Source organism: Nannobrachium achirus (genome assembly GCF_963921795.1).
Source record: "Nannobrachium achirus genome assembly, chromosome: 19".
NCBI classification, from domain to species: domain Eukaryota; kingdom Metazoa; phylum Chordata; class Actinopteri; order Myctophiformes; family Myctophidae; genus Nannobrachium; species Nannobrachium achirus.
The window spans coordinates 24,735,873-24,748,732 of NC_137826.1; the positions used below are offsets into that span (position 1 = coordinate 24,735,873).

At 40.9% G+C, this 12,860-nt stretch overlaps 1 protein-coding gene across 4 annotated transcripts in view; it reads left to right on the forward strand.

Moving 5' to 3' along the window:
* arhgap32b (Rho GTPase activating protein 32b) overlaps positions 1–12,860 on the forward strand; it is a 108,662-nt gene that overhangs the window by 73,801 nt on the left and 22,001 nt on the right. For 3 of the 4 annotated variants that reach the window (XM_080749156.1, XM_080749157.1, XM_080749158.1), the window contains one exon: positions 268–342. In XM_080749156.1, coding sequence (XP_080605282.1) covers positions 268–342 — 75 coding nt within the window. Of the gene's footprint in view, positions 1–267; positions 343–9,807; positions 9,916–12,860 lie in introns of those variants that run through there. The other variant, XM_080749159.1, reaches the window with a different exon arrangement.

The following is a 12,860-nucleotide window of genomic DNA, read 5'->3' on the forward strand; positions in this document are numbered from 1 at the left end:
GTGCCATACATCTGTTTTCCTAAAAACATTGAGAACGTTGATGACACAAGAAGTGGGAACAAAGGGGGTAATATAGAATGCTAAACGCCTTGCATGGCGCAGTACAAAAGTGCACAGCTGATTATGTTGTCTAACTTGAAGCGCTTCTCTCCCTCTGCCAATGCTGCTGCGTGCGTGCCATGCGCATGTCCGTCCGTCTATCCATCCGTCCCTCCACACATCCATCCATCCATCCATCCATCCATTGGTTCATCTGGCTGCATGCAGACTTGGAGATGGAGAGTATAAAGCCAGACAATGCATGGGTGGCAGGCCCGCTAAACCACTACGGCGTAAATTCAGGTACATGATGTTTTTAAAGAATTTCTAATTGTGCAGCACTGCTGCCACTAACACTAAAACTAACTCTACACCTTTAAGCACTCTTAACAGTTTGACTGCCACGGGAGGTATATACCGCCCGCCACTTCCTGCGCAATCTTGCCAATTAAAAAGTTAGGAGGTATATACCGCCCGACCCTTTTTTTTCATATTACAGTAGTACAGTGTTGGATCTATGCGGTAACCAAGATACAGCCCTTTTGGACTATGGGACGGTTGTCATGCATGACAATTCAGTGGCGTCAGTTCAGAACAAGCTAAGGTATGGCAACATGACTGGTGTCTGGTGAAGACACCAGTCATGTTGCCATACCTTAGCAACAGGCACGATGAAAAGTACATTTTTATTATTTCCCCCTGTCAAGGTATGGCAGCTGCATACCCCTGCCATACCCAATTGACGCCCCTGCATGACATCACACGCTCATGTTACCAAATTCAAGCATGCTGATTGGCCGGTTCCCCCCAGACACAAGGGTCTACTCTAGAGGCCCATTATACAAACAACAAGAGTGACTTTACGTAACCGGACACACAGCAATCAGAGGGAGAGAGAGATATATTGAGAGAAAGAGCGAGAATCAGAAGCAGCAGAGAATTTAGTTATAAAATCATAGAATCATGCCCCGCATCCCGTGGTCTCTCCCCGCGCCGGGTCAGCGGAGTGGCGACATGTCGGAATGGAGAGCGACACCCCCCCGCGCCATGCCCCGTGAACAGTCTGACTCTGGACACCAAGCCCGCAGTCAACGGCGGTGGCCGGCGCTCTTCCACGATCGGTTCATCAGCGACTAGCGAGGGCCTCTGCTGCTACATCCACTGCCTCGATTTTGGATCTGGCGGCGAGAAGAGCTCCTAACGGGCGATCGGTTCATCGAAGGCCTCGGCTGGTAGGATCCACGGCCTCGATTTTGGATCTGGCGGCCAGAAGGCAGAGCACCGATTGCTGCCGTTTCTCCCCGCGCCCTGTAGGATGCACTGCGAACCCGGTAAGCGTTACAAAGTTTATGTTTTCTACGATTCACTTTGTTCTTTACGTCTGTCTTTCAATGTTATATGAGCTCAGTGCTGAGTTCTACCTGTAACGCACGTATACGGCGTCTGCTGTCGGAAAATAAAAGGCAGGGGCAGGTAGGATTAGCCCGAATAGTAGCTGATCGTATGCCCTCTAGTCTAGAACACACACCACTGTATGAGATGCATAAAGTGTGTTCCTGTGGAAATGAGCCATGAATCTGTAGGTCTACTTCTTTCTAATGCAAGCTTGTAATACATTCTTCAATCAATCAATAAGCCTGACCTGCTATTGTTTTTTTTCCACGTGGGGTGCATTTGGTAATATACAATTCAATTCAAAGGAGCTTTATTGGCATGAGAAAACATACGTTTACATTGCCAAAGCAAGTATCACAAATACAATAAAAAAAACAGTTGAAAATATACATTTGGAGGGGGTACAGCATTGTTCAAACAGAGCTATGTCGCATTGTGTCATTTTATATATATACAGGGTACAAATAGCAGCATTATTTTCCTCATAGTACATAAAGGTATCAGCTCTGTTTCATACTGTATGTGCAGTAGGTCTAGATGTCAATCCATGGTTTGTGGTGTATGAAGTTCCTCCAACTTCTTCCAGTAAGAATACATTTCTTTATAGTTTAGTTTTTATTGTGTGTGTATACCTAGATAGATAGTTTAGTAATACAATCTGTGTGTGTGTGTGTGTGTGTGTGTGTGTGTGTGTGTGTGTGTGTGTGTGTGTGTGTGTGTGTGTGTGTGTGTGTGTGTGTGTGTGTGTGTGTGTGTGTGTGTGTGTGTGTGTGTGTGTGTGTGTGTCTACAAGCACACAACGCCTCGCACCGCGAGGCATTGTGTGCTTGTAGATCTGCTGTTTTCACTACTTTTGTGCGACAGCCTTTGCTAAAGAACATACAAATTATACAGAAGCACGATCATTTAGTATTTTTTATTTATTTCTATCATATACAGGGCCCGTGGAGTCTGACTGGATGGAGGAAGGATGGGAGCCCGATCTGCAACCAGACCAATGACAACGCAGAGGACAGTATGATGGCGGAGATAGCGAGAGCGGAGGAGTCAGGCATAGGTCATACACACTGTAGGTTCGCTGCCTGGACCAATGTCACTCTAGGGGAGCTGAAGAACTTTCTGGGACTTCTCTTCCTCACAGCTATCGTTCACAAGCCGGAGAGCCATGCACTGGTCAAAAAACATTGCCATGCCGACGCTGTACTTTCCCAGAACAATGGCAAGGAACAGGTACCAGGCCATTTTGAGGTACCTGAGGTGCACGCACGCACGCGCGCGCGCACACACACACACACACACACACACACACACACACACACACACACACACACACACACACACACACACACACACACACACACACACACACACACAGTGAACAGTACCATCTTTGACCTTGATTTGTGGTGCCTTTGACTCCTGAATGTTGGCTTGTTGAATGCCTTTTTTGAGAATACAGTACTTTATTTTGACTTTTATATTATTTTATTTATTCTTTACTTGCTGCACATTTATTTTATTTTACTTTTATCCAGTTATATTTTATTTTTGTGAAGTCATATTTGTGATTTTCTTTTTTGGAAATATTTGTAAATATTGTTGAACATAAATATGTTCATGCTGGATGTGTGAGGTACTCACCAGGGTTAGGGTTCGATGTTGCCATAAAATAAAAGGTTGACATCGCTTTTCTGACTTTTTGTCTTCCTGACCTTTTAGACCAGGTAAAAACACAGTGAATTCACAGTGCATAGTTCTATCAAAATGTAAGGCAATTTCCACCTTCTGAGTCATTTCATACTTTTTCACTTTGCCCCCTTGAAACTAGACGATGGTACAATATTTTTTTCACTTTCTTTGCATAAAATGAAAGTATGCATGCTATTCTTTCTGTCAAGGGTACTTGTGTTCCGTTACCATTTACCAATTTGTTGCTATGGCTTCCTAAAGTTTTTTTTCTTTGAACTCAAATATCTCAGAATCTAGATTTCTGAGGTTATTGACTGGTTTGCGCAGTGTGCACTCTCGAGCACCTATCTCCAAAACCGCTCACCGAAATCACTCCAAATTTTTTTTAGTAAAAAAAAAAATCCTCTTTTACCAAATCTCCCATTTTTGTTCCGATATTCCCATCGCATCATTTTCAATTTATTCTCTGGAATGGGGGCAGAAATGAATGGGCCTTGATGGTGGCATTGGCCGGGGGAGGGGGGTGGGGGGGTCTGGCAGTCAAAGTGTTAATACTGTGTGACTAGTGACAACACTAATAGTTGCGCCCACACTAGGATCCTCAAAACTGCTCTACTCTAGCTTGATATTGGAGATGTTCTAAGGGAAGTTTCACCAATAACCAATAACAGAAGGTGTTGCATAGTTAGAGGCTAACCTTTCTTTTACTTCATTAATTCAGAATATGTTTGTTAACTGTATGTCCCTTTAATACCCTAATGTAATTCAATAATTCATGTATATATTCTTCAAATACAGATGAAGTTAGTGGAGTTTTTCTTGAACTACATTTGCCATAAACTCTTTTCTGAGTTTAGAGATGCTGCAAACAGTTTCCAACTTTTAGTTTAGTTTCACTACACTTCATATTGTCCCTCATGTTAATTTGCTGCTGTGTTTTGCATTTGTTTAAATTCATTTATCAGAGTTAATTTTCCAAGTAAATGATGAGACAAAAAAATGCACAATCTGAATTAGGCATGACAGCAGAAATAGGAAAATCTCTCTCTCTCTCTCTCTCTCTCTCTCTCTCTCTCTCTCTCTTTACCGTAGAGTCTATATTGTATTTCTCAAAATGCATGTAAATTACTTTGGGTTTGGGGGGCAGGCGAGGTTACTACAGCATTTCTGAAGGCTGTCAAGTGTTGCCCTGTTTCTGGGCCATAGCCAGCTATATTTGTGTGTTTCTGTTTGGTTGAAGTTGAAAGGCCACGGCTGGGGTACCATGGTGCTGGGTCTAGACTGGCCTTGATTTATTTAATCCTTTTACAATGAGAGGGGCTGTAAAACCCTGCATTGAGAGTTAAGCTTTGTGCTGCAACAGTAAGAATCTCTGTCTGCCTCTCCATGGTGACTGAAAGCATACATTCCTGCAGGGAACCCCAGTAGTGCTTTTTTTTTTTTTTTTTTTTTTTTACATGCTCGCACTGGCTAAATCAGGGGTGTCAAACTACTGGCCTTGTGGGAAGACTTGTGGGAAAAGAATAATAAAGTAAAGAAGAAGAAAAGGAAAGAAAAACAAAACCACATCCAGCTATGATCTATGTGGGTGTGGCAGCGACTCTCTCTCCCCTTGCTACCGTATGGCAAAACTGCCATACGTCAAAGACACTGGAGGCAGCAGGTAACCTCCTGCTGTGTGTAAGGACCTTGCTCCACTTATGTTGTCTCGCCCCTGAGCACTGCACTTCAGGAATCTTCAGGAATCTTGCAGGACATTTTTACAGTCAACCAAGACCAAACGTCATTTTATAGCAATTGATGAGAGCACAGACCTTATTATGAAGCTTCAACATTCATGCTTTTCAGCATTGGGAGCATGCACGCACAGTCGCACACAGACACAAACTGAAGTCACATTTTGACCAGTCTGTCCTGCATTCTAAAATTAGTTTGACAGCCCTGGACTGGATCCAGTGTTGTTACAACTTTGTTCTGCTGTGATGGGAATTGTTCATATGCTGCAGTGGTGTTTCAGTTTTAAAAAAGACTGCAGAATCCAGTGTGTTTTTAATGCTTTGTTCTGTCCATTCCATGTGTCAAGTCCATCTGCAATATACATTGACAAGTTAACCAGATAAGGTGCATATGCGATTTGTGTTCTACTGTACTAGTAGCCTGGTTATGCCCGTACACTACTGTACTACACAGTAAAATCCTTTAACTGAAAATCCTTTAACTGAGAGTGAAAATGGGCCAATTAGTTTTAACAGAGGCCAGTATATTCACACACCTTTATTGATGGATGCAGGATGCGATGGTCGATGTTCATTGCTTCTCCAGCTGGCCCTATGAGACCTGCCAGGTGTTTTTACCCACATGTTGTGTCCACCTCTTTCCATCCCTTCTCTATCCCTCTGAATCCCAGGCCTCAGTCATGTCTGGGGACAAGTGATTTGGACAGCTGTAAGCATATATGAGCCAAGACAGCTGGTTATGTGCAGGAGAGAAGAGAGACAGAGTATGATTTGTCCTCCTGTCCCTTGGGTGCTTAGACAATTTCCTGGTGCATATGGTCTAGGCTGTGAAACTATGCTAGCCACTGGGAGGAAGTTGTGTGAAGTGGTACTCCAGAGTGCAATACTGTAGATGAGATTGTGTTGAAAATGACAGTTATTTTGCCTTCTTTGAAGCAGACAGGCTACTTTTGTTTATGGGCATTCACCTGCTGGTTCCTGCTGGTAGGACTTGCTATAAAATAATGCAAATTAAGGAGCTATAGTCAACTTTTTCTTGAAAAACAGAAAATAAAAAGAATGTTTCGAAAATATTTTATAAAAAAATAAGCTTCATATATGTGTTTCTATTCAGAAATGACCACAAAAAGCGTAAAATAATGATAAAATAATCATTTTGGCCATTGTCAGACCGACACTTTGTTTACATTCTAGTCTATAGACTAGGATGTAAACAAAGTGTCGGCCCTACAATGAAAAAGTTGACTATAGCTCCTTTAGTATGTACAGTACACTTTGCCTTCAGTGTATTTATGATGCAATCATAAGATTTGCATCACTGAATGTCCCTCTCTATCTTCACTGGTAATGCCACACGGCTGTGTGACATCACTATTGCAATGGTGTCCAATTACTATTAACGCACACAAACACCCGAAGGGTTTAGTGGGACTTAAACCCATTTATTTATGTATTTTTCAATCTGCTTAGTATACCCTATTCTCTCATTTGATTTCTAGATTTTGGCACAGTGTGCACAACAAATTTACCAGATTTACCCAATCAAACAGGGTTGTGGGCCCAGAGATACCGTGCGAGTATAATCTTAGACCTAATTTGCTGTCTACAGTTTTAACTTCACGAGTAACTGAAGAAGCGTTAAACTTAAATTAGAGAACCATGCGTCATTGTGTCTAAAATGACAGGTATTGAAATAGAAGACAGCAGCAGACAAAAAAGCATTCCACTCTTTCATAGTGCCATTAAGGTTGCAGTTGAGCCATTTCCAGGCATATCCACAAATTCCACATGCTTCGCATTTCTAAATGAATCATCCAGATCACAGTTAAATCGCGATTCTGTGGGAGTTCTATGTAAGATGCAACAAAAAGGAGCAGTCCTAGCATAGAGCAAAGCCCTGGGGGGGACACTGGCCAACTAAGTATAGCTAGGGCCAAACTGGTCAAAAATCATCAATTTGGTGCACTTGGTGGAGAGTTTCTGATTTTTGGTATGGTGTTAGGTATGGGTATAAGGTTTTCAAAAACCATCGCAAACAAGTTGGGCTCGCCCCCTAGTGGTCTGTTTGCAATGAATTCAATAGTAGTTCTGTCAGTATATGGCTGAAACCCCAAATAATTGATAAAAGAGATTTTTCAATGGATTCTGTTACTATTGAGTATGATAAACAACATACTAAAAGTTTAGGAAAAAATGACTACCGGAAAGGCATCATTTTCAAGATGGCGTCCACGATGGCTGCCGGGAGCTAAAAATGCCTATTTAATGTGTAAAAATTCATATAAAATATGCACTTAACTAGCTTTTACATTTTGACATGGTGTTAGGTATGGGTATAAGGTTTTCTAAAATTATCGCAAACAAGTTGGGCTCACCCCCTAGTGGTCTAAAATATACTGACCTATCTAATATCTGATTCATTGCAAACAGACCACTAGGGGGCGAGCCCAACTTGTTTGCGATGGTTTTTGAAAACCTTATACCCATACCTAACACCATACCAAAAATCTAAAACTCTTCATCAAGTGCAGATTTATTATGAATTTTTACACATTAAAACCCAGTTTATAGGCATTTTCAGCTCCCGGCAGCCATCGTGGACGCCATCTTGAAAATGGTGCCTTTCCGGTAGTTATTTCTTCCAGAATTTTTAGTATGTTGTTTATCATACCCAATAGTAACAGAATCCATTGAAAAATCTCTTTCATCAATTATTTGGGGTTTGAACCATATACTGACGTATCTAATATTTGATTCATTGCAAACAGACCACTAGGGGGCGAGCCCAACTTGTTTGCGATGGTTTTTGAAAACCTTATACCCATACCTAACACCATACCAAAAATCAAAAACTCTCCACCAAGTGCACGAACTTTCCCAGTTTGGACCCAGCTAGTAGACTATATAGTTTAATAGTGGTTGGCAGGGGTGTTGCACCAAATTCTGGGCCCTGGGTAGTTTAACTATTGAAAAATAGCAGATCTACAAGCTCACAGCGCGGCACCAAGTGCCGCGCTGCGAACTTGTAGATCTGCTATTTTTGAAAGTTTTTGAAAATTTCAAATCCTTCTAAGGTTTAAAAAAATATATATATATATGTTTCTATGTCAGTGGTGCTCAAACTTTTTCATGTGAAGGACCCTCAAAATGATATGTATTTGGCCACGGACCCCCATCTCAAAATATTTAGTTCTAGGGACCCCCCAGAAGAGAAATTTGAGTTACAAATGTTCGCTTAAAAAATACATATTCAAAGATTTGCACAGATTTGCACGACTTTTCAAAAATAGCTGAAGTATAAAATAATTAAGGCCCCTCCACCTTAGGCCCTAGTAACTCAGTCCCACTTTTCCTCCCCATGTGACGCCCCTGGTGGCTGAAAGAATAATGCTGCCATTTTCTTACCATCCTATTTTCTTTTCTTTTTTTTTAAAGAAAAGAAACGAAGGCTCAATGGCATTACTCTGCTCAAAGCCAAATGGGTATCCCAATACAAATTAAAGTAAAAAAGTAGCTGAATCTTTGCATAAATGATGGGGGGGATACATTTTCCTGTCACAGTGATTCATCATCACAGTCACTCAAGGACAAGGTTTTCCACTTACACAAGCAGAAAAGAAGGATTTTCTCCTGCTTATTGGCTTATGTTGTCCTGTCAAAGGTTCCACAACACAAATGCCAACTTTACTATCAGTAAAGCAAGATGGGGTCTAATAATGAATGGCGTGCCAGTTTATACGTTAGTCATCTATGACCTATGACAGTCGTCGATACCCATATAGCTCTGTGTATCTGTCAGTCCCTATTTGAGCAGTGCTTACCATTCCGTCCATGTTCCTTTTATGCCCATATATGGAGATCCCATCAATATTAAGCCCATCTTGGAATGCCCATATATGGACATACTGTGTCAGTCTCATGTGGTCTATGACGTCAGACATCTATGATGTCATCTCCATATTTTGGAAAAGTTTAATTTTTGCATTTACCTATTCAAGTCAATTGAGAAAATTAATTCACGAAATGAAATTAATATGATAAAAAATTATTAATTTATATATTAAATTTATCTAACATGCTTATCTCTAGCTAAATGCAAGCAGACGAGCCACCAAAACTGGGACGATAGCGGCAAAATAGTGTTTATCTGAAAAAAAAAAGAAAGAAAGTCGGACAACAAGAACAAGTAGCGTACTATATAGTCTGATTAGTCTCTAACTACCGGTAAGTTATCTTGATTCAAATCAAGAGGGAGAAAATTTCGAATCTATGTTGTCAGTTTGGATCTGTTCTGTCTGCGCCAGGTTTATTATACTTGTTGCATGCCGATCGACGTCTCACGAAAATAGCGGATCTACAAGGCTAAGCTCACAACCCGTTGCGATGCGACGCTTTATGATGATCTGCGGTTTTCAATGCGATGCGAGCGATGCGCGAGGGCTTTTTACATAGGGCTTTTTATCCAGTCAATGAGTCCAGAGGCGTCAATTGGGTATGGCAAGCTATGGCAGCTGCCATACCTTGGCTACAGGCTATAAAATGTACTGTAATCGTGCCTGTTGCTAAGGTATGGCAACTGCAACAACATGACTGGTGTCTTGCATGCGCGCGTGCAAGACACCAGTCATGTTGCCATACCTTAGCTTTTTTTCTGAACTGACGCCGCTGAGTGAGTCAGAGGCAGTATGGTCAGAGGCAGAGCTCAGCGTGGCTAGGGGCCTGTTGTAGGCTATTCACTTTCCACTGTGATAGATACTTGCTGCTGGACTCTAGTCGGGTTGTAAAACGATCCCAGGAAGAAGAGGGAGTTGTTATTAGCTGACTGGTGACAGCCTGGGCAAAGAGGAAAGATCTTTCAATCCCTCCGTCTCTCTCTGAACGAACGTTCACGTTCACTTTCTTCCATCACTTGTTCTATCTTTTATCATTAGCGCTCCTGCGACTCGATTGAAGTTTCGGCGCTCTTTTTTATACGGATTAGAGACGGGACAATGGCACGATAATAAGTTTACTTTGGAATTCATTGTGAATCATTTAGCAACGTTATGGGCAGAAGGTAAGAAAATGCGTTTGAAAAAAGTTTAAGCCTAGGCTCTATTTGGCTGCTCTGTTGTCTTGCCTGCCTGCGTCTTTTTATATAAAATGTTGAATTAGACAACGCAAAGATCTTGAATTATAGTAATGGAAATACAAGTTAGAATTTAGTATTGCAATTAATAGAACAGCGCGACATGACAATTAAAAGTATGGAAAAGGTAATAAACTGTTTTGGTCAAATATTGTAGCTTTAGGCAATAGGCCTCCCTACTGTCAAAAGAGCACCATATTTTATGATTTAGTTGAATTAGGTGGTATCTGTTTGGGCTTTTATTGTTTATTGAAGCCATTGACGCGTAGTTAGATTGCGTTGTTATTTTAAACAACTATTTTGTGTTTTAGGCCTATATGGCAAGTTGGCAACCCTGAATGGTGATAGGCCGAGTTAGACAGTAACTGTAATGTTGACGATGGTTTAACACAACAATAGTTCAGTGTGCAATTCAAGCCTTTGTATTTTCTGTCCTCATTCATTTGTTGCTTCACCAAGCCACGCCCCTTGCTCTATGCTTTCCTTACAGTACAGACTGTGAGTGGTAATGGTAGACTAGACTAGAGGCTGATTACACATTACTGCTTTATGAAAGTTACTCATTACAGAGTTGAAAATAGCCAGTTACTGATTACTTTTAAGATTTCCCCACTTCTTGTCAGCTTGAAAATGACTTGATTAAGTGAGTGAGAGTGGCTCTGAGTGTCTGATATGGTATGAAAACATGCTTGGATGCTCGGCTCCCCATGTGCAACCCTTTGCACATCATGCAGGGGTGAACAGCGGTATGACAGAGGGATTAATAGCAACACAGACAGTTGTACCATTCTATTGTACATCCTTGTCTTTTCTTTCATCATCTTTGAGTTTAGCATTTGACATCAAGTTTGTCCTAATTTCATCAGGACAACACTACAAATGTGTAAATTGATCAAAGACATTGTGACATGTCTTTTTGGACTTTGCAGTTTGCCATAGTCATTAGGTGCGGCCACACACAGCAAACTGACGTAGTTGCTTTGGCCTCGCTTCCCTCCACTTACAGATGCATTTAGAGGAGCAATCAAAGATGGAACAATAAGCCATTTTTCTCCTGGTACAACCACATCACTTGTGCTCTGTTGTGTCAACAAAGACCACTGTCACTCATGATCACATTTAGCAGGGAGACACTGACTGTTCTGTTGTTTACTTTACACTACTACGCTAAATCGCATCTCAAAATGCCCACGAGAGGTAGTTATGACATCTAACCTAACACATATTGTGGTGGAGGAGCTTTTGTAAACACAGTGTAGTGGTGACCTCCCATTAAAGTGGGCTTTCTTTGGATAAGGAGGTGTAGATGAGCACTTAACGATGGGCCTACAGATGTCAACCAATATTAGCGCTCCATCATAAAAGTCAAATATAGCCATTTGATTGGAGATGGTAGTGCGGATGCATCAGCATTGCTGAATAGAGGGCATTCTTCTAACAAACAAAAACAATTCTAACACTATTTAGTTTGATGGCTGATGTATGGGCTATATTGTTTAAACTGCAACAGGCAACACAGAGGTCCATTTGGAACGTACCACTACACTGAAGGCCTTTTGCTGAGACAGCTCTGAGCCCCTTCTGTGATGCTTAGTAGTTAGTACACACCTACTTATAGTTTTTTCACAACTTGAAATGTGTACAGTATGTGCAATTGTGTTAGCTATTTTTGAAGAGCGACACCATCGTATGGCAAAAGTATAATCAGGCCTAAATTGGTCGGTTATCAGTCATTTGGTAGAACTTTCTTCCATCTACTTATCTATGTTGCCGTGTCAAGATCCCGGTGGTTCACTCTTTGACAGTAATTAAAAATATTAAAGTACATCTTTTAATTGAGCCATTTGTGTTTGAACAACGCATTAGGCATGGGGTTGTGGTCAGGAAAGAGGGCTTCGATCTTGCTATCACATGTGTAGTGGTTATCACTTTCAACCTGGTGTCCCTATTTTGGGCATGTCATAAGCAAGCATTTACAAACAAGAATTGACACATTGTCAATACATAAGCTGGTCACATTTGGGTTAAAAAGGCGGGGACGTTTAACAATGTTACCATAATGCTTTGAATGAGCGTGACAAAGTGAACATATAACTGACTGACTATATTGTGGGATGAAATCTGCAGTAGACGGCTGTGAATTGCTGTAAGTGATGTCATTGTGAGAAAGGACAAATAAGACTTGGACTTGGACTATATGTAGTACAATATCCCAAATCACAGACGATAATTATCCAGTCTAATATCATGATATGGATACAAAAATAATATGAATTAAAAAAGAATTAGGCTATAGATTATAGGTCTACTACTGTAATCTATAACATTTTTAAACATTGCTGTTATAGCTGTGTCATTGTAATAAAGCTGCATGATTATGGCAAAACTTATATTATCAAACAAAATCTTATTTTAATATTTTTTAATAAAAGCTAAAATAAATAAATAAGGTTTCCCTATTCAAACACATAGCAGTACGTGCATGTCTGCATTTCATTGTTTAAGGTGAGAAATGTACCTTATGTCATTAGTCTGATGCCTTCAAGTATATGCAAAGCAAAAAAATACCCCATGTTACTGCTTCAAGTTGTTTTGATTCGTTTTAACCTCTCTACAGAGACTTACAATGTTACACTTCTCTCTATTGACCAGTGCACTTTAAAACGTTCGGACGAGGCTTAACGAGTTGTAATAGGCTACACCTGGAAAGACAAAAAGAGAAAAGACGTCAATTCTTAATCCAGCGGTACGGGTGGATTAATGATCACAAAGGCTGTGTTTGGAATTGGAAGCTGTGTAGGCCTACTGTTTAAATAAGGACTTATTTATTTGGGAACATGTCGAGGATGTCCTGCAGGCTGCAGGTAAGAGGA